This window comes from Hippocampus zosterae, chromosome 15, assembly GCF_025434085.1.
Source record: "Hippocampus zosterae strain Florida chromosome 15, ASM2543408v3, whole genome shotgun sequence".
NCBI classification, from domain to species: Eukaryota; Metazoa; Chordata; class Actinopteri; order Syngnathiformes; family Syngnathidae; genus Hippocampus; species Hippocampus zosterae.
The window spans coordinates 8168526-8191968 of NC_067465.1; the positions used below are offsets into that span (position 1 = coordinate 8168526).

At 43.4% G+C, this 23443-nt stretch overlaps 1 protein-coding gene across 2 annotated transcripts in view; it reads right to left on the reverse strand.

Annotated features, from left to right (window-relative positions):
- Nucleotides 1–23443, reverse strand: part of b4galt2 (UDP-Gal:betaGlcNAc beta 1,4- galactosyltransferase, polypeptide 2) — a 59400-nt gene extending 35957 nt beyond the window's left edge. Inside the window, exons 1-2 of one of the 2 annotated variants that reach the window (XM_052087150.1) lie at nt 22986–23443; nt 11233–12043 (exon numbers count right to left, since the gene is read on the reverse strand). In XM_052087150.1, coding sequence (XP_051943110.1) covers nt 11233–11566 — 334 coding nt within the window. In that variant the 5' untranslated portion in view covers nt 11567–12043; nt 22986–23443. Of the gene's footprint in view, nt 1–11232; nt 12044–22477; nt 22605–22985 lie in introns of those variants that run through there. The other variant, XM_052087151.1, reaches the window with a different exon arrangement.

Genomic DNA, 23443 nt, shown 5'->3' on the forward strand with positions numbered 1-23443 from the left:
ATCTTCCGAGCCGCTTGATCCTCACTAGGGTGGCGGTGGGTGCTGGAGCCTATCCCAGCTGTCTTCGGGCAGTAGGCGGGGGACACCCTGAATCGGTTGCCAGCCAATCGCAGGGCACACAGAAACGAACAACCATTCGCACTCACACTCACACCTAGGGACAATTTAGAGCGTCCAATCAGCCTGCCATGCATGTTTTTTGGAATGTGGGAGGAAACCGGAGCACCCGGAGAAAACCCACGCAGGCCCGGGGAGAACATGCAAACTCCACACAGGGAGGCCGGAGCTGGAATCGAACCCGGTACCTCTGCACTGTGAAGCCGACGTGCTAACCACTGGACTACCGGGCCGCTGTATTCTACATACTTTGCCAATAAAGATGATTCTGATTCTGATCAGTTGATGGGTAAGACAGACGGTTGGGCATACATTTGGATGAAAGTATGTGTGCAGGTCTTGATTCTATTTCATTGGATATGTGTTTTGGTGTATGGATGGGAAGGCTGGAGAAGCAAGTGGATGGATGACTACGTTGACAGCAGAAGGAGCGGCAGATCAATCGACTGACAAGAAGCTGTGTGGATGACGATGGATGGAAAAATGAAGTACCACAAAGAACCTAACTAATGAAGTGCGTACGTTTGCGATGCAAACACAAGCAACAGTAGTTCACTGCGGGACAATAATGAGAACTGACTGTGAGTCTCCCATGTTCATATTGTTCTTTTTTTGGTCCTTCAAGGAAGGAAACATAAAACAAACTCGCTGCTCCATTCGTTTTCTTCCTCTGGTGCTCACATTTAATTACGATATCAAGCGTAGTGGGGAGGAGAGCTTGCGCGGGCTACCATCGTGAAAATTTGGGCTTGTGATTATTTAAAACAAACACGCTGGCTTTGATTAATGGCTCACTTTGCGCCTTGAGGATTTTAAATTGAACTGCTAACACACACAAACGCACACACACACACACACACACACACACACACACACACACAATAATAACTTAAATGTGCTCCACTGATTTCATGTTGTTCCCCCTCCACACAAATTAATGTCTACAAGCAGGGAGACATAAAAGTTAAAAGCCATAAAAGTTTGAAATGATACAATTTTTGTTGCATTTTCGAGCGTGTTGAATAAACACAAAGGAGAAACAAAAGCGTGGTGGCGCGGGAACAACACGCAGATGGCCAAGTCTCAGTCCAAAGGGCCGTGAGGCAGATCCTGCATCCACGCCCAATGAGTCCATTCCAAAGCAGATGGTTTTCACCCCTAAAAATGGACGAGCATCAAAACAAGAGGAAGAAGAAGAACTTGAAGCGGCTTTGTTATCTTTTTCTGATAATGAGCTCTCTGTTAGCTTGTCGGGTAACGACAAGACATAGAAGAAGCTAGGCTAACTGCTAGCTTGGCTGGTAACTCACTATATTGGGGTGGCAAACGCCTGTCCTTGTCTTTCATCCAGAGGTGAATGAATTTTGAGACGTTATATATGCGCACAAGTCAAACAGTCGGTGTTTCGTGTCCACATGAAGATTTGTCATCGTGACAAATCATGAACCTCAGTTTGTTTACCTGTTTGTTTACCTGACTGTTTTCTGAGCAAGGAGGGAGGGAAAAAAAATTATTCTTAACACACCCGACACCACTGGATAATTGCTCAGGATAATCTTTCAGAGACATCAGTGAAATCCACCATGAAATGTGTCCTGGTTTTTGATGTACGTGTACACCGCTTAACAGCCATTTTACAGGTCCTCGCTGTGAGCCAACCACAAGCAGGACTGGAACCAAACAACAATCGACTGGCTCCCATCGCAAACTTGACTCCTGCCTTTACCGATCTCTCTGACCGATCAGCGAGGCGGGTTTCCAGGGAGTTGTCTCCCAGGTGGCATGGACCCAATCCGTATGCATGCCTCACATTGGTGGGTGGAGGGGAGAGAGAAAGAGAGGAAAAGATAAAGGCCTGACCTAAATTCAGGTAATTCATCACAGTGGATTACAGCCAGCCGCCATTGAGATGAATGGAAAGTTGCATCCTTCTCTTTTAACACAATTTCTTCTTTATTTTTTTTTTTAAACTATCATGATTGAGCGATGGAGTGGCAGCGTGAAACTAACTCATCTGTCACAATGGGAGATGTAGAACGAGCTGACAAACCACTTAAGCTCCCCTCCCACGCCGCAAAAGGGAGGAAAAAAAAAACACCATAAGGGAATAACTTGAAAGCAGAACTTGAATAAACAACACAGCAGGGACTATTATTAGCCCCGTTTACACCGCCTTGTGGGCGAAATGGTGCGCACAGGTAGTCCTAGGTGTGAAACTGTGCTTTTGGCTTCCATCAAAAGGCGACAGATTTGCGGTCCGATTTTGGTACCCGAATGGATTTGTTTTTGTTTTTTTGCACATTTGAGGAATGGCAAAATTAGTGACAACATAGGCTGTGAATCCCAGGTGTCAAAACTACACTCTGGTTTGGTGGCACTAACCACTTCTGCTACTATTGTGATACTATGCCGTATGTTGGAAAATTTGCAGGTCAACTCACCGCATAAGAGTCTCTGGGTTGAAAGCAATTGTTGCAGTTGTGCCGAAGTGTGAAATTGGACTTTGGACACAGCCTTGACGAACTCGTTCTAAAAATGACAGGCAAATAAATCACAGCCCGAGTGCTACGGCAATTATGGGCAAGTGAGTACCTGGTGTTAAACATGAAGACGTCTACATATCAATCCGATATCGGCAGTTAAGAAGTCGGCATTTAATTAATAATTCAATTCAATTAATAAATTAATATTATTCAATTAATAAAGTTATGAGGACGTTAATCTTTGTCATATATGTGTCTTCTGTCTGAAAAAGGAGAAGAAAGATTTTGCAATACAGTATTGGGATTGTGAGATCACGCATTCTTCTACATTGTTACTTCTTCGACGCAGTGATATATTCAGAAGATGGACGGGAGATTAATGAAGGGGATTTGTTGGACTTTTCAGTAAGGTCAAAACACTCAAAAATAATCTGGTTTGCTGCAAAAATCTCACACTTAGCATAAAACCCAATAGAAGCTTAAACTTGCTGTCACTCAAAGGCTTGAAGAAGCGCTTTTAGGTTTGAGCTTCGTCAAGCCTTCGAAATCAAACATCCTGGCCTCATCTGACCCCCCCAACTCATCCCGAGTGACCAAATGCCAAAGAAGACTGTCAACATCTTCACGAGCTACTTCCACATGAAACAACACGGAGGATGGCGTATCAACAATTGACGTGAAACTCAGTGGACGTGCGCCTCATAAGACGAATCGTGAAAAATTCTGAAGCACCCATGCGCGAAATTTAATAGTAAGTCAGACGTTTTGCTTTGTAGCAGCCATTGCTAAGTGTAATGATGGCAAGGGACGCCTCCCGCCGGCCCACCTCAGAATTATCTGCATGTCAGTCATGGATGAGGGAGGGGTCATGCCATGCCCATTTTTGGAATGTGGGAGGAAACCGGAGCACCCGCAGAAAACCCACACGTGCACAGGGAGAACATGCAAACTCCAAACAGGAAGGCCAGTGCCAGAATCAAAACCTGCACCTCTCTGCACTGTGAAGCCGGCGTGCAAACCAGTCCAACACTGTGCCGCCCCCAAAGTCAATATAAATATTACACACACACGCACAGGCACACACTACTGTACTTTGTAACTGACTTGAGACAGGTTATTACTTTGTTTTTAGGTCCAGAAAAACCAACACAGTACATCAATAATTAACTTTTAGGATTTTATGATCAGCGGGGCAAACCTCGAGGAGACAAACTAGCAACGTGCAGTAGCTCGGGGGGGGGGGGGGGGGGGGGGGGGGGCGAGTTGGGTTCGCTATATATTGATTTTTCACCGAGCACTGTGTATGTTGTGTGGAAGGATCGCAGGTTCTGTTTAGGGCCTGCATGAAGTTCCCACAGGTAATTAATGAGAAATCGAGAAGCGGTAATTGGATCTTAAGAGTGTCTTTCCGAAACCTGCCTGTAAGTGTGTACGCATCTGTGCGTGTGTGCGAGAGAGGAGTCCACGACTGTTACTATTGAGCGCTACTCTTCAGATCTCGTACAGTCCATTTTTCATTTACTGTCCAAATGCCACATCATCGAGAATGGCGCTTAAGTAGAGTGGACCTCCACCAAGCCAAACAAACAATCTTAATTTACCGTCAGCCTCGAATCATGTGGATCCATGTCTTGTTGTGTCAAGTTAAATGAAAGCAACACGCTTCATATTCAAAATGGATGCTTCATCTTGCTTATTTGGAAATGTTTGAACCACCTTGATGCAACGCCGTTACTATTCCGTATCGGCTGATCGCCTGTTGATTTCAGGTAGCCGTCCATGTCGTAAATGCCAAAACAACTCATTTGCTACTAATTGGCTTCACGCTACAATCGTCAATGGTGAAGTTGATGCGTCGACTCTTTGTTTCAAGCCCTTCCACAAGAATTGTATTTTTGCATCTGCTCATGAACTGACCTTGTCATTCGTAGGCTTGGCGCAAAAAATGTTTCCTCTAGAGCTGAAAATACGCTGTCATTGATAGACTGATTGATTGATTCATTGCTCAACATGCAGGCTCATTCCTCCCCGAGTTACCGTGGTCATGAAAAGTCAGCTATTTATTATTTTCTATCCTTGAGATATTTTGACGAGAGCATGTCAACCAGAAATGTTATTAAGACAGCTAGGAACTTTTTTTTTTACATAAACATAATACGTCTCTTGGGTTTCACTGTAGTTTTCTGTCGGCAAACGTGGAAGTACCAAAAGCCGCCAGGACAATTTCGGCTCACAATGACTGAAACGAGCAGAGACATCCAGCGTAAACCTCACAAATGTTTATCGTTTTCCTAAAATGAATTCTAAAAGATTAAATCCTCCGTATAAGAGACAGCAATCCGCTAATCACTCTCACAGTAATTTCCCCGGAGTGAATATTTAGAGCACATTAGAAAGATGATATTTGACGCCGCGCCTCGCTTCTCCTCATTGCGCCCGAAACGACGCGAGGCCTTCGCTGGTTCCTGACACGGATGCTAATTTCATCTCCGGCACATGAAGACACCGCAGATATCACCCTGCGGTTATCTTCAAAACATTAAGTAAACCCAAACCATGTTTCCTTTTTTTTTTTATGTGTATAGCCTTCGATAATCCTTTTAACTAATCCACATCCAATCTCTCACAATGTTAATCCGCCAGGCGCGACGGCCCACGTAAACACTGTGAACGGAGACCCGGCGTGAATAATGACGTTGTTTTGGTTCAATTGTTGGTGACAACTTAGGGCTTTTACATGCTGGCGGGCTAATGCGCTAATTTTATTGCCATACATGACCAGTATGAGCCAATACACATAATTTACAATCACAGATAATCTTACTTACCGGTACATGACGCTGTATTGTAAGTACCTTTAACCAACCACTTTACTCACCCAGAGCAACCCAAGAAAGGGCTTATAGCCACGATCAAAAATCAACAAATGATTTGAAAAATGTTTCCTGCTGATACTCAATTTATTTTCTTTGGTTACGTTCCAAAACCGTGGTTCACTGATGATTTTAAATTACAGGTGTCAAACTCAGGACCCGGGGCTCATATTCACATTTGCAAAATGTGTTGACAAAGTGTGGCTGCCAGAGGAGGCAATCCTTCCAACATGATGTCACATTTACCAGAGAGCCCCCGCATTACTCTTTGAAAAATTCACGGGAAGATTACTATATTATTATGTGGTTGTCTTGAAATGGTAACTTAGCGATGCAATCAACGTGAAAACCATGCAAGTGAAAAAAAAAAGCAATTGGCAAGCAGAGAGATGGAAAAATCAGTCAGATCAATCTCGTACCCCGAGCACCATTCATTTGTTTTCAGATTAGAACCGAGACACTTTGAAGCAAGACGTGCTAATCACTATCCATCGTGCCACCCATTGTTGTTAATATAACTTGTGCTGAAACTGGCAGTACACGACAGGCCGAAGCGCAAGCAATGTCGTTTCTTTTTTTTTTTTTATTAGCGTTGGAACAAGCGAGGGAGTTTGCAACAGAAATAGAAAGAAAAGAAATAATTCATGCAAACTCTGCTTCGGGTGGAAAATCAGAGTGCCGCACCATCACGGAGGAGAAGGGTGTTTTCTAGCAAATTTATGGCAGCTATTATGGAGTCAAGAAGAGGACTTATACCTCCTGAACCAATGGGTTCCTTCTTCAATGTGGGGCTTAAATGGCTTGACTGAGAGGTTGTAAGTAGCTAATGCTATTTCTTAATGAACACAATGATATATATGTGGAATATTACTAGCTTCCGCTGGTCTGGGATGAATTTTTACAAGATTCTTGACTGAATCTCTGTTCGTGTTTATCCCAAAATCACTCAATTAATCTAGCTGCTCAACTGTCTGTCCATCCACCCATCCAGACATCTGAAAAGTCCTCCAGTGTAACATGTAAAAAGTAATAAAAGACTGTCTCTGATAACGTCATGACATCCATAATGCTATCAGTTGAAGTCCTGGATGAGGTTAATTGTGGAAATGAGGTAATATTTTACCATTTGTAGGGGTGTACACAGTGTACAAATGTAGAAAGAAGTTAAAATACAACACAAAGGCCAAACAAGTTCCGGTTGAAGGATAACACAGATAACATGGAAATCAAGAAAATAAGATTAAGATATTCTTTATTTTGCCCTGCGATTGGCTGGCAACCAATTCAGGGTGTCCCCCGCCTACTGCCCAGAAGGAGTGTGGGGGGGGGGGGGGGGGTGCCACGCAGCTTAACTGACCAGCTGCACGGTCCGCGATGCGCTCTGCAGATAATACTACGTCACGGGGAAAAGAATCGGAGCAATGAAGACGGTGATAATAAGGATATGTATGCGCGTGTGTGTGATTGTCCAGTTGTGTACGTGTATGCGTGTACAGGTCATAGCTGCTTCGTCGAGGTCTGCTCATCATGAAGACAGTCCCGGCTTATCGGTCCATGTCTTGCCCCATCCTTAATTCCGAATGAGCTACCATTCCACCATTGCTAAGCTAATCGAACACGTGCGGTTTCTAAAGCACAATGGCGGCCTTTAATACTGTTGCGAGCTGGGCTTTAACCCTCATAGACATTCTAATTTAATAAGCAAGCAGAGCAGACAGAGCGTGGGTGTTTGCATAGAAGTAAAACCTCGGCGGGCAGCGCCACGAGGCGACACGACAAAAGGTTGGCAACTCAACGATGAAAAGGTGGCTACGGGCTACTTTTTGGACACTAATTTAAAAAGTTAATTGGCTGGGTGACAGCGGGATATAAGGCAGCACGACAGGGGGGTGGGCAATGGAGGAAGCCTTGCCTGGCAGCTTTTAAAGTGCAACGGCGCTTGCTGCACAGAGGCATGCTGGGAGAGGAAAGGCTGCAGGAGGTATGGGAAGACGATATACTGAGGCTTAACTAGAATCTCATCTTTAGTTTGGCATGTTTTGATTGCTCATAAAAGCATTTGTAACATTACAATTAATAGCTGTGTCTTGATAATGACAGCATCGAATTGAATGCGTCGCTTTGATAAGGAGGCTCAAGAGCATGCCGTTCTTCAAAGGTAGAAGCAGACAGTTCAGCTTATTAGGATTGACGTTTGTGTGCTTTCGTGTATAATGTAATGATGCAAAAAACAATTCAGAGATGCATGTCCATAAAAGGGGACATGTTATGAAAAATCTACTTTTTAATGGCTTGTGTAAAATAGCTGACTCTGTCGAGTGCCTCCTGTGCCTTCTGTTGAATACTTTGTCGGTCCCTCGCTTTTCTTTAAATAAACCTTTTTGTCATCGCCATTTATCTGACTCTGCATTTGTGGGATCCACACTCCATTCGGTCTGCTATCAGACCCCAACCTGTCACCTGCACCCATCAAGTTTGACATTTCACAACCAAGTAAAAGTTTTGTTATCTCTCTGTTTCCCCAAAATGTCCGTGACCAAGCTATTCTGAATGTTGACGGATCATGATGTAATAGTGAAGCTAATTTACATAACACAGCAGCCCACTCAAACACTCGCAGTCCATCACTTGACAGCAAGGCAAAGATCCGCCACTTTCAAGTGATGTTCGAGCTATACGCAAACACTCAAGATATCCAAACCAAAAGGCGAAGCAAAGCTTAATTCTGACAAACGGCACATGTTTGCTGACGTTGTTCATGCGGAGGGGGTTAAGGATGGTGGCTGCTTGCACCACATGGACAGATCTATTAATTTAACAACTCAAATGTGGCTCTTTGGTGATAAAACACTCATCCACCAATGAAAATTCAGATGATGCCGTTACTCCACCTCGATGGAGGCTTGCTTTTCGGATTAGACATCTGGGAACTCTTTCAAATTGTGGAGAAAAACAACAAAAGCATTGGGTCTCCATGAAAGAGTGCATATTTACTCAATTGCTAGCCAAAACAGCACCAGTTACTGAGGCAAGTCAACAGTACGGGTAATATTGTGTATTATTATTTCAAAATTTGTTCCAAAAGCCCATCTGCAGTTCAGCCAACAAAATCCCCCAAATTATTATTCTTCACTTTGCTATTATTTTGCCGGCTAGTTCATTCTGGCTCTGGCTCACACATATGAGGTTAGCTGTTTGGGACCTGGAGACACAGACACACACAGACACACTACATAAAGGGTGGATGTGAGCCACTCATAGAGGCAGCACCTGTCAGCTGGTGTTCTCCTGCAGCCAAGTGTGTGTGTGTGTGTGTGTGTGTGTGCGCGTGTGTGTGTCTGTGTGTGTGTGCGCGTGTGTGTACATTTGTGTGCGTGCGCATGTCCCTCAAAGTCCCAACCAGCCCGCCCCCTCACCTCTCCACCTGCATTTCCTTCCTTTTCTGCCCCACCGTCTGTGACTTTCCCACCATCTTTCTCAAAAAAAAAAAACAGCCCTGTCTCTCCATCTCACACAGTAAGAGACCGAGATGCACAACAAGAACACACTTGGGCCTGCCATGAATACCAAAATATTGTGAGCCGCTGGCAGCCCAAACTGTTCGGGAGCACTGAGACCATTTCAGCTGAAGGCTTCATCCTTCTCAGTGTGAGTCGCTAAGCCCACGAGCAAATGAGAAGAGCACATTTTTGATAAAGGGGTCTCAGCTAATTAAAACGCAGCATTGATTTATTTTCGCCACGTTTGAAGCGACAATACAATTACCAGTCAGGGAAACATGCATATGTTTTTGTAATTGCATTGCAATAGTCCCAGTTTGTTTGTTTTTTTATAATAATAATAATGATACATTTTATTTATAAGCGCCTTTAAAGACACCCAAGGACACTTTACAATCAGGAACAAAAATTTATGTATATATACTGCATGTCTAATGACTCTCGTCCAATCAAATTGCGTGGTTGAAACCACCTGTTGTAAAACTTAGAAATACCGTATTTTCTGCACTAAAAGGTGCACCGAAAAGCCTTCCATTTTCTTAAAAACTCACATCCGATGTGCCTTGTGTATGGTCATTACGGTTATATTTCGACCCCAAAATGGCTCCTTGCTCGAGACAGGCTGACAACGCAGAGTTCAAACTTCAGGCGATCGGTTACGGAGTTGAACACGGAAATAGAGCAGCGGCAAAAGAGTTCAACGTTAACGAGCCAATGTTATAACTTGCTGTTGGTTAAGTGAACCGTGTCGCTGCTTTATTAAATAGGTTTTACTGACATCTGATCGTTTTGATGGTGTTTTCTTGAGCACAGCTCCATCTAGTGGACACATTGTAGATTGCATCACCCATTGTATGAAAAAAATTACAGAACAGGCCATTCATTGAAGGTGCGCCTCATAATCCAGTGCGCCTTTTAGTGTGTAAAATACAGTATATAAAACATAACATTCTAAATATAATTTCAAAAAGTAAAAACATCATAACGTGGGAACACACTACACTCATTTGACCCTAGTGGCTGGCATTGAAATTGATTTCAAAATCATCGTGGTTCTTGTCCGAATGATGGATGACCATAAATGAGTCTGTTCCTCCGTATCACTGAAAACTGAAATTCTGAAATTGTCCTTCAAAATGTTTTTTGTTTTGATAAACAACACTTATTCCAAGGTGAAAACCAGCAGTGCACTGAGACTCGGCAACTACCCAAATATCCTGATGACAGCATCACATTCAAAGGGTTGAACCTTGAAGGAGTCACATGTTTGCAAAAACACGTCGACTGCAAACGTCTCCATCAACGCGGCGGGGTGTCCGAACACGTTTGTCGGATGCGCGTGTATCGTGAGAGGCGCGGCGGGGGAGTGGCGGTAAAAGAAAAGAGCAGCAGGTGATGTCTGGCGAGGTAAGCGACGCCTTTCACGGTCCCCCCACTGGTTGTCTGATGCGCGCCGCTTACAAAAAACACACACAATAAAAAACGGGCTCCTCACGGAAAACACTCGGCTGGCTTCTTTTGATTTGATTTTGAGTTTGAAGTCGAATATGAAAGAAAACCAGTTAAATCTGCAGTAAACAAAATCAAACCTTTTTTTTTTAAATTTCACATGAAGCCTGCTATCATCAATGAAAACAATGTTTTTGGCAAGCATCGATGCTGCTGTGAGGTCTCGCTGTGAGACTGAAACAGCACTGTGCTTGATATTAAATCCATTTTATGATGCGGGCCGGACAGAAAAAGTACACTTGCTCTGCTGCTAATTGGTAAAAGACTGGTGGGGCTTGTATAGTTCTAAAATAAAAAAAAAATAAACGGAATAAAAATCCATGGCAGCTTACAACAGAGAAGAAATCAAGGTTTCGTCTTGCCTGTTCAGAACTCTCATCAACTCTTTATATGTGCAGAAAATATTAATAAATCTCTGCCTGAATACTTCAAAGTTTTTTTTAAGATTGCGTGGGACAAATATACTTTGTACTAACTCCAGACTTTGCCCAATTGGAAGAGGCTACAAAAGGGCAAGTGGGAACTGGGGCACAAATATCGTTTTTCTTAATTTTTTTTTAACAAATTAGAGGTCACATAGTGACCAACTAGTGACCAAGATATATGAATACCTTTTTAAATGGAACAGGAAAAGCTTCATTTTATTTCATACTTGACATTTTGCTTTTTTTGGGAGGCCTAGCGGTCAGAGGGACAGCAATACACACACACACACACACACACACACACTCGGCAGGGAGGTTGACTCACCCAAACCAGGCGGGGTTTCAGGACATGGCGGCAGGGGCTTGGGCGCAGGCGTCCGATTGGAAAGGGGCTGAACGGTGGGCCCCACCTGCTCACCCGTGGCCAGGTAACTAGCCGCAGTGGCGTTGAGCCTGGAGATGTTGTAAAAGTAAAAATGATGTCCGCTGCCATTGTTCCGGGAGCCGTTGCGCCCGTTGTTGAAGCGGCTGAACAGGTCGAAGCGCTGCGAGTAGACGTCGAAGTAGAGGATCATCATGATGAGGAAGTGGAGCAGGCAGAGGAACAGGACGCCCTTGCAGATGCGCTCCAGAGTTCGGCCCAACATCAGCCGGGTCATGGCCGAGGACGACGAGCGGCGGGCGACCGCCGGCCACGACGAAGATGGCGTGGCGCGGCTGCAATCATGCGCTCATCGCAACAGCCTCGTAGTCGATATCCCAATGTAGTAAAACACTAAAGCGCATGCAGTTCACCACCAACTGTTCTCTCTGCATTGGTCATGGGCTCTCTGGGAGGGACGGAGGGGCTCCAATGATATTTCGAGCTTCCATTTTGGTACCGATGGAAGCTAAAACGTCATCAGAATTGATCCTAGACGGACTTCAACCCGGAGAGCGCTCAGATAATGATAATGAGCGTTAGCTCAGATCTAAGGCAATGTGATATGTGCTCATGCTCCAACGTCAGCCGGCGGGCGGCCAATCAGATGAATCAAAACATCGTCGCAGGGTCCCGACACAAAGTCATCCTGTTCGTGACGGATGCCGTCTGGGATCTTGGTGACATGGACCTCCTGAATGGTGGTCTCAGGCACCTAAGGGGGGGAAAAAAAGTACAATGACGTCAAATCACACTGAAAGACAATCTCACTTGCTTTTGAATGCAAATCAAATCCTGTATTTACTTGGAAAAAGAGCAGGAAAATGCTCCAAGCGCAGCAAAGTGGCGGCTGCGTAGCATAACATTACAGTACTGCAACCTCCGGTATACCCAAACATCAAGCAACAGTCGCAGATATGGTGGTTCTCAGGAAGTAGAGTCCAGCCAGATGCTTAAACGCTGATCCACTCCACTTTGAGTATTTGTTTCCCTTTGCAACCAATCGCTCGATTTCACTACTTACAATATCACAAACACACCGCAGATAAAATAAGACACTTTTTTGACATTTGTGCTGTCGTTTGTGGGTGAATGCGTTTTGCGACCACTTCCTGTTTGTGGCATAGTGACGCAACCCATGCTTTTGAAGTGTCCATTTCAGAAACAGTAGTTACCAATAAACTGGAAGAATACCAAGGCAGGCTAGCTGCGGCCTCCCTGTGTGTAGTTTGCATGTTCTCCCCGGGCCTGCGTGTCCGGGTACTCCGGTTTCCTCCCACATTCCAAAAACATGCATGGCAGGCTGATTGAACACTCTGAATAGTCCCTGGGTGTCAGTGTGAGCCTCGTGAGGATAAAGCGGACCAGAAAATGGATCGATGGATGAATATCAAGGCAAGGCGATGCCGTTTTATCAAGTCCAACATTATCCATAATGTGACAACACAACCACCCCCCGTTATTTTATGTCAGCTGCAGGCATTTCGTATTTTGCGAAGAGAACCGCAAATAATTTTTGGCGTCCAAGTGAACGCGAAACGCGATGGGCGTTGTTCACAATTGACCATTTGTCTCACATTTAGGGCTCTCATAGCACACTCCTGTTAAAAGACTGGACCCGTTTTATACCGGATTAATTAATATCGGTGCTTGTATTTGGGTAAAAGCAATTAAAAATCCCTGAAAGACCCTTTCCTAAGTGTCCTCCTCCACATCCAGAATCTAATTTGCTCCACATAAAGCCCCATCTTCACAAAGTGTCTTCGACTGCCCATTCATTACTCTTTCAGCAAGCCATCTAGCAGAGAAAAAAAGGTCAGTGGAAGTGATTCCTCTTTGACAAAACAAGAATCTTGAGAACAATGGTATCCCCGCAGTTGTTGACGTGTAAGGTAAAATAAAAAAAACAAAAAAACAAGCTTGTTTCTTATTCCGAACTCTGCACTGCTGCGTTGTTTGTCTCGCAGCGGGAGAAACGTCGTCATTAAAAACTTGGTCGAGGAGCAAAGGAATGAGGTCATTAAATGTACGACAGTGAAAGCGGCTTCGCCAGAGGTCCTCGTGATGAAGAAGCCCCTTTGTGTCATCATTTATCACATAGAAGAGGGGTTAGAGATGCAAAAAAGAAAAAAGCCCAAAACACAGTCACCCGTTTCGTTCGCAAATGTGACTGAATATTTCTCAGTCATTTACATTCCGAAGGGACAATTGAAGATAGAAAACGCAGTGATGTGTTTTGTTTTTTTTCCCCCGGCCCCTTGTAGTAGTTAGCATTTCGCTTTGTTTCCCGCAAGAGTTGTATTACAATGCTTGTACAAAACTCAGAAAATGGTCAGCGGAGAATCGCAAGGAGAGAATTATTTTGACTTATATTAACTCTCTGTTGCGGCTGTAAGAAAAAGGAAGCGCAGGTAAAAACCCAAATCTGAAATCACTTCTATTTATAGATATGCTGTATATAGATTTCTAGTACGTCTGCCTTGCACTTCTGAGGTTCTGGGCTTGAGTCTCGGGCTCGGCTTTTCTCTTTGTGGGCTTTGAGCTATTATCTTGGAACCCACCCAAAAAAAAAAAAAGATCTTAGCTCACCTAACCCTGGTGTTTTGTTCAACTTAATCTTCGAGGGGCTTAATGGTAGAGACAAGGGCGGAATTTATAGTGAAATGCCCGTGAGTCAAATTATCCTTCACAGAACAAAAGATCCTTCTTTTTTTTTTTAAGTCCCTTCATATGTTTTTAAATTAATCTCCAAGTTAATACATCCATCTGGATCTTAACCTTGAGGCAATGTCAAACACAATAATGTTGGACATTAATATGTTCCCACCATTTGGATACTGCGCTTAACCAATTAAGAGAGGTGCAACGTAGTTAGCATCGCTGACTGTAAAAATGTGAATTAAAAATAAATATATATATATACATAACAACGTGCTGTTAAAAATGTGTTTCCTCTTTATGTCTGTGTCATAACAATGTAGCACGGTTGAATCAGGGCAACTCGACTCCTTTTTTTTTAAATTGTTTTTGTTGTGTTTTCTCAAAAGAAAAATGCTATTTTGCTATTCGGTGAGCATAACCGGGCCAGGACAAAACTCACAAATAAATATGAAGCCATTGCTTTTTTTTTCTTGTGAAAAATTCTTCATTAACGTGGGTTAAACCGCTGAAGATGCAACATCTTGCTTGCGAGGGGTCCCGCTTCTTGAATATTTAATTTTCAATATTTGATCTATTTAGATTGAATCAATAAGAATTGATCTTTTCGCCAGACTGCGCACATTTTTTTTGCGTGTCAGCTAAAATCCTTCCATAAGGAATGGGTTGATTAAAAAAAAAAGTTCAATATGCAGTTACATTTTACATTGAAAAAAAAAGAAAAAAAAACAACAACAACATGCAAATAACGAACTACACAGGGTTGAAATAATATCGTAAAAGAACACTAAATGTGAAATAATCAATGCAACGGTCAGCACCCGCGATTTGCATATTAGATTTTTTTCCCCAGTATTTTTTCAACATTTACATTTTTTTTCCTTTTCTTATTTTAGGGATTTTCTTCCCCATGACCTCCCATTTGCTTAAAAATCTATATTGGATGCTGATCAGTATTTTTCTGAAGAAAGTGGGGTATTTATTCAAAACACCCCCATAAGCCCCTCCCCCTATTTCAAATGCAATGCAACGGCAATGAATTCAAGACAAATTTTTGCTATTCGTCCCTTTCCCCCCGCAAATGGTGGGGGTCATCCGGGCAGCTCTTGAATTGGCTCCCACTATATATCCCAAAATAAGTGCCCTATAAATGCATTAGCCACATTAGATCATGTGTTTAACCATGATTGAGCCAATGTGAAGCCAAAGTGCCTTTTCTTTTTTCTTTTTTTTTTAACGATGCACAGTCATGATGAAGTGTAGGAAAAAAGATGGCCTCTTAAGTGTTCAACTTTATCTCCCTATATGCAGCTGCGGTATTTACATTTAAATAACTCGGCAGGGCGCCTGCCGCGACGTTGCCGCTGACACCGTTGCGACGGCAACTCTCGACGACGCATATTCTCTAAAACCTAAGTGCAATGTTATGTCTAAGAAGAGGCGCGGCGGCTCTCGGAAGGCGAAAAGGCTTACGTGATGGAGCGTGTATCTACGGAGCGTGTATGTGTGCGTGGAGGCCCGTGCGCGCGAATCAAATCAGTCGAGTGCAGTCGCTCGGGTCAAGGCTCTAAATTGGAGAGTTTAATTCAAGCTGAAGGATCGTCGGAAGGAAAATGTTTCATGCGGTTCTCCTCATCGTTTCTGCTCTTGTCACATAAATGTAATAGATGGCTCACGCGCAGCTGCGATATTTTAACCCAAGTCTTCACGCACATACACACACACACGCACACACAAATGTGATCACTAGTAAAAATATAAAAATGAACAAGTAAAGAGCTGGAAGGACACATCCTATTAATTATTTCACATTCACAGTCTATGTCGACCTACTCATGAATTATCTACATATATGTAAGCATGCAAGCCATACCGGTGATGTAAAATTGACTTGTTTAATGGCTTGCCAATAAATCTCAACTGCGAGTGAGCCCTTGTGAATCTTGTGATGCAACAGTGGGGCTAATTTACATAACCCCACGACTACACAGAGCTTCTCCAACCATTACTTAGGAGATCCATCCTTTCTTATTGGATGACCGGAGATTGCTCTTCCAAAAGGTAAGCAGAGCTGCAGCGTTAGCATAGATCACCACTATAGCACTTGGTACGAGTGTGATCACTGACAAGTTTCATCTGCATCATTCTTCGTGAGCAGCTCTACAATTGAAAAAAATGTGCAGGTAATCCATGTGATCGGTATTCGAGTCGGTTTGGGAGGATTTCACTCATGGATGATTGGTACCGGAATTGGCAGCATGAAACCCTCGAACGGAACGCCTATAAAGGAAACTCAATATGTTTTCTTGCAAATTTGTCGAAGACATAGCTCAACAAAACAACCAAAACACAAAACATTGCACACACACATCCTTGAGAGGAAGAAAAGCATTATAGACTGTCGAAGTGAAGCCAATTGACCAAATAAGTCTTCCTTCCACAGTAAAGCAATGTCACCGACACTCTCTGCCAGGAAACCAGAGCCTATTTCCAGTGTGGAGCCACCATAAAACTCGCAGCACCTGTAAAACATCTGTATCTTTTGAAATTTTAATTGGGCTGCAGACATAGCAGTGGACAGACTGCCGATTTGTGCCGGTGCATAATTCATCATGTTGGTTAAACATATGCTGGGGAAACAAAATAAAGATTTTTATCTGGAAAGTCACAATACGTGCTCTGGTACACGTATTGTGACGGCGGGCCTCAATAAAAACAATATTTGGTCATAAATATTGAGCACATGAAATATTGAAGATGGTCGGACCGACTTGTTTTGGACATTATCGGAACAAATCCACTCTTAACACACCACAGACCGAAAGCTAATCTTATAGGACAATCTTAGAAGACATCAGATAGTCGAGCATCTGACGTCTTTGGTCGGGAATTGGCAAAATTGTGCGAAAAAAACGCCTGGATTGTCTTTCTGTGTGTGTGTGTGTGTGTGTGTGTGTGTGTGTGTGTGTGTGTGTGTGTGTGTGTGTGTGGCAGATGCTTTCAGCACAGCCCTCGGGCTTATTGTATGTCCTCAACTCATGTGGAAGATGGCATTTTGTCTTAACCGAGCGGGAACAATGTGAATGTGGGAAAAAAAAAAACATTTTTAAGATTTATGGCTCATAACTGGAGCTTGAGGAGGAGACGTTATCGTAAGAAAATTGCATCGGGAAAACATTTAACCACATGCAGATCCCTCCCTCTTCCTCCCCCACCTCGAGTTGCTACTCATCAAAAATGTATCAGCCAGGCTACACTTGATCGTCTGGAGCACATCTTGCTGGAGGCAAGTTCAACTCCCCCCAAGCCCAAAAAAAAAAAAAAAGGGACAGACGGAAGCAATGGAAGGTTGCCAGCTCAAAATTGTTTCGGTCCTGAATCCTTTCAGGAAACTGTAATGAAAATAAACCCAATAATCTGCAGTTTCGGGTCAACAGGTGGAGCCCAGAGTTCAAAGCAAACACGGTGACGCAGCATTTCGCTGTTCATCGACAAAAAGTGTTTAACGACTTTAAATAACAATTTGGTGTGTCACGCGATTAAAACCGCCACTCCCCCTTAGCCCTGGATATGATGAAATAGCTCACTCAATCCAAAATGGGCGACTTCCTGTTTAATTTGGCGCATGGTTACTCAAGACCACCGTTCCTTGAGTGTCCATTTTATGATGGACACGGTCATTCAATTTTGTGTCGATGAGCAAACCCGATATTCGGGCCACAACAAATGTCACTTTCAGTTCTATGGTGAATCCGCAAAATCATGAACACTTGCCCCCCCACCCCCAAACTGTCCAGGATACACGCTTCCAGTTGGGGCTCATACGGGACAATTCTTGAGTGGGAGTTCGTCAAAAGTACACAACACTATGATGGGACGAATGGATGACATTCCATACAAAATGCAGATACAGTATCTATCTAGCTAGCTAGCTGCTAGCTAGCTAGCTACAGTTTCTCTCTTTCTCTCTCTCTCTGTGAAGAGTGGGGGTGTATAGAAAGCGACGTAATTTTGAAGTAAGTGGGTCTCGTGTTTGAGAAGAAATCATTTGTCGGTCAGGAAAAAAAAATGCTACAGGATTGCAGCGCTTCATTCAGGCTGTAATATAATTGACGTCAAGTATGTCAATGCATTTTGAGATCACAGCTAAAAATTACCACGCGCGGCGCGGATACTAAATGGCTGCGGGGGGTTTACCGTATTTATTTTCTGCACAGATTCCGTCAACCCAAACGAACCGTCCGTTACGTAAACACCGTCACAACCAGCGTGCGACTTAAGAATAATGACGTGGCCGTCATTCTTTTTATACCAAGCGAGCGGGTTTGAGACGTGGTGTGCGAATTAGACGCCTGGCCACACACTGACCTTTCGCTGTTCATTAAAGCAAGGAGAGGGCCAGGGTCCCCGGTTTACCGCGCACATTCCTGAATCCCTTGTGTGCCCGCGACAAAATGTCAGAGACAACGCCAGACAACACCAAAAGTAAGCAAAGGACAGCAACATGAGCTGTATTGGAAGTACGAAACTGTGGGATGGACACCAACTACATTTTCCCGGTTGACTATTGGGAAAATTTACAGTGCGGTAGTTTAAACGTACAACGGCCTACTTGTGTCACATCGTCAGAGAAAACTTTACATTTTATCTTATTTTTATTCCTCTCTATAGGTGACCCTAATACGTTGTCGTATAAATGGTACTGGAGAATCTCTGCGAATGTTCTGAACTCCTGTTTCCACCATATGGGAGTTGTGAAAGCATGGGCGTAGCGCAATTTCTCATAAATGATGTCATATTTTTTTGTATTAAGAATAATAATAGCAATATATTTATCGAGTCAAATAATATAATTTTTAAAATGAAACAGCATTTCAACATTTCCACAAAATGCTATAAAAATTGACAATATGTAAATAAATAATCTATGTTAACACACATATATTTCTAATTTGATGATGATGATCACTGTTATTGTTTGCAGTATGTATCCTATCATTTGGAGCTGATCCACACTGAAATTTTTTTGAATACACACAGAAAATTTAACATTTTCACTAGTAAAGTGCATTTACTAAAATGATTACATTTGAGAAAATTGGTGCCATCATAAAAACATTTTTACAGAAATGAATAGACTTTTTTTGTTATTGTATTTATCTATATGTAAACATTTCTGACTGGTCCTTCGCTCGTAGGTGTTTTTTTTCATATTTTGATTGACAGGTCAGAATGATTAGGTGTCAGGTTTCTTTTTTTCCAGACAATTAAAAAAAACTTGGAAAAAAATGTTACTGGCCTGTTTCTGTGTTCTGTGTTACTGTAACTACAAAGGCAAAAAAAAGGGGGGGGGTGGCAGAAAGCAGAAGCGCAGAGATGAAGAGAGCCAAATAAAGCGGGAAACTGAACTTAAGAGAGAAAAAAAAAACATAACAGGGCTCTTGGAGCACAACACTTAAATTGCCTCTCAGCGGTCTTACGTCCTGAAAGGAGATGGCGTCTGTTGGAAAGGCATTCGACGGCTCCTCTTCACCCAGCTCCTTGTTGCACATCATCGCACGACGAGAGCCGCAAGTTGTTCAAATGACCTTTGAGAAAAATGGGCCTCGAAAGTCGCACAGAACTACGCTGACTGTTCACTTCAAGATTTGCTCAAGTCTCCCAAGATTGGCTGGCCTGACAACAACTGCTGAAGTCACAAATGACTTAACGTTGCGCAAAGTGGAGTCCAATTGAACATTCTGGAAAGAAAAAAAAAAACCTCACCGATCAGGTGGCATAGATGAGCCTTCTAAAACTTGAGGAAATTTTGCGAGATTTGTTGGAGATTTTACGACATCTTTGATGTTCCTGAAGTCGTACAAAGCAAGTGTTCGATAGACCGTGAAAAATATTCATTTGACGTCGAACAGGACTTCACTGATCAACCCTTTCAAGCTATGTTGAAGTCTCACAATATTAGCTGAATGATGAAGTCTCACGAGATTTGCAGAAGTTTGTTTAAAAAAAAAAAAAAAAAAAACAAAGTCGTACAAATCGGAGTTCAACTGAAATTTTTGAGAACTGGACACTTCTGGACTCAAAGAGAACTTCATTGCTAGAACTTTTCAAATTTTGCAGATTTGCTCAAGTAGTGAATGCCCACAAAGTCAAAAAAAATCACAAGAGTTGCTCATAAAATTGATTACAGGCTCAAAATCCCCTCAAATCCGATGAATTTGAGTTACACTTAAACAGGTGTTGAAAAATATAGTCAGGAACTTCACTCCTTTGCCTTCAAAGATTCGCAAAAGTCTCCCAAGATTGATAGAAATCTCAGATTCCCCAAAAGTCTTCCCAATCAGAGTTCAACCTCCAAAACGACAGCATGAAAATGTTAACGGTTTATTGAGACAGTCGCTCTGTCACGCAAAACATGCCGTCTGGAGCCCGGACTGGCACCGACGGGAAGTCTTTGCCTCTTGATCCAGGCGCTCATTTGGCAGCGGAGCAAAGTAGTAAATGAAGAGCTTTGTCGGAAGTGGAGGAGGATGGTGGCTCGCAAGAGTGGAGAAAGACGAACACTCTGGCTGCGGCTCCATTTAAACTATGAGCGTCTTTATGGCCTTTCGGGCTTCAGGCCACTGCGGTCCATTTGTACGCTCCATGACTGTCCATTTGATCAGCCTTTGTCCTGTACGCTCTTGGGCTGGACGGCTCATGTTTGAAAAAGCTGTTTAGCCACTCGAGTGTAAAAACAACCCAAGTGGTGTTGTGCTGAATAGTACAGTAAATGCAAGGAACACTTAAAAATAAAAAAAAATTTAAAAAGGAAATGTATAGCTAGGAGGCTACAAGGCTGAAAGAGCATGCTGGCGCATTTTGGCTGCCGCTTCTCCATCCGAAATTTTTCTTCTTAGTGTTTTTTTTATAGTTTACTTTCTTCGAGATTAATAGCCATACCTGGCCCAAGTTTCACTTTTGTGTCACTCAGACTGCCACCCGTCAAGTCGCTAGCTAGCGCTTGCAAGAGCCCTCACTGATGGCTTAGGCAGACGACTCTCTACAGCACAGGTGTCAAATTCAAGGCCTGGGGGCCAGATCTGGCCCGCCACATCATCTTATGTGGCCCGCGAAAGCAAATCAAGCATGTCAAGTTCCATGATGCTTGCTAAAGTCTGAACCAACATTTCAAATTGTCATACGTAATCCACAATAACAGTCATTATTCTTGACTTCTGATTTTAAAACTAGTTAACCATCAATTTGTTGTGCGCTGTGTATGTAATATGTGCAGGTGAGAAAACATTTCTACGGTTTCCCAAAATTCATAACTGTACTCCAAGGGAAACCGGAACTACAACGTGGCCCGCGACAAAAATGAATATAACACCCCTGAGTCCAAAAAGCCCTTGGCATGCCGGGTGGACAAGCGCATGTACAATGTACACGTTATGTAACTCATGCCATAGCTCCTCTCAACAATTATATTCATGGTAACCAACACCTTGCACAATAAAAATAAACAGAAAGAGAACCAAATTAATCCACAAAAAGTAGCAAAATACACCGTTGCATATTGAAGTGAAGGCTTAAAGAGAACTGTGTGGTCCACTGGAGTCAGATAAAGAAAAAAAAACGTCCATCGAATCGTTTCTGAGGCATCACATGCACTCAGCTAATTGTGTGTTCTTCTTTGTATCAGCATCCCGAGAGGCGGGCGCTGACTCCAATCAACTTCGTCTATCAGGCATCAATGTTTCAGAGCGCTGAAGCAGTGACCTTCCGTCTGTAATTAAACCTCCCCGACGGCACGAGCGCCTCGCCGCTATCTGATGAGCGATAACGCAGGCGTTGCCCGCCCGTGAGCGCCGATATTGCCTCGTCTCGCCTCACCACACACAAGAGCGCCGAGGTTCATAGGCCAAACCCCGGCAGCTCACGTTGTACTGAAACTGATTCAAGTCCCAACAATCTATGCTGCAATGCAACATGATTAAACGACTACCAGTGATGCTTCAACTAGTAAGAAGTACTTTGAGTTTATCTCAGGCTCTTTATACTTGTATGAAACGTAATGGTGCATAGTAGCAATTAAATTTGTTCCACAAGTAATCGACAAAGTAACTTGTCCATATAACACGCTTGACAATTTCCATCTCCAAATAATCCACGCAGTCACCAAAATGCACACGGCAAGCACATGCGCCTCCTCCTTTTGTCAGTTATTCAGAATCACCACCCTCTTACACACTGTGTATAACAAACCTGATCATCCCTCTTGCCAGGAAACCACAATCACACCATTCTGCGGAATGGAAATAAACACAACAACTGGAAATAATTCAAAGAGTTGACGGAGAAAGTGTCTCACCGGGAAGTACATCACTTTCTATGGTGCCAAACTGCTTCGTTTCCAACACAGAAACATCAACTTGGAAGTAACCCACGTAATATTTCAACTGTGCTACTTAATATTATTTTATGCGCATCCAATAGTTCAGTGACTTACAGCACCGCTGCGGTCCCTCTTTTGAAGAGATAGTGTTTCAGAAATGAGAGAAGCGTCGGACTGGATCAACATCCTCTCTCCCCAGCCTGTGCTGAACTGCCTGCTTAGGTTAAGCTTCATCGTGAGGAAGACCTCCACATGCATGCCCCCCCCCCCCCCCCCCCCCGCCCCCCCAACATCATCTGGATGAGAAACAAGCTGGCTGGACTACCACAAAACAGACCCCCGGACAAGTCATGATACAGTAACCCCCTACCTCACACATGCCCCAATTGAAACAAATACTGTATTGCGTGATATAAAATGATGGGAGAGCTTCAGAGTGGACTTTTGAAAAACTGGGAGACAGCTGTGTTGTGCAGGGGAGCGAGCCTAGCATGGCGGGTGGAAAAAAACACAGTGCAAACAACAAAAGATTTAGCACCACCCAAAAAAGATGGAAAAATTAAGGTAGATAAAACGCACGCGTGGGGGGTGGGGGTGACCAAGGGAGCGCAGGGATGCTTACCTTGATTTTGTCAGGCAGACACTTGCATCTTTTTGTCTTCTTTGCGGCACATCGTATTAGAGAATGAAAGAAATAATAAAAATAATTTCTTATTATTATTCAGAAGTCAATTCTCCACCCAATAGAGACGGATATGTACTCGCTGATTATGGAAAAATGAGGGGTTGGGGTGAAATATGTGGAAATTAAATAAATTTTTAAAAAGCACCGTGTTGTTTAGCTAGCGTCAACCGTATCCGCCGCGTCGACGTCGTTCAAGCGAAAAGGAGGCGAGTAGAGAGGCGAGGTCCTCATGGTTTTGCCGTCATTCGGTGGTGTTTGTTTTGTGTTTTTTTGGGGGGGCGGGGGGGGGGGCAAGGTAATAAAAAAGAAAGCGAAGGAAGGATGGAGGGAGAGATGCTCCTCTTCCTCTCTCCGGCAGGTCTCTCTGCTCCGCTTTCACTCACTACGGAAGCCCG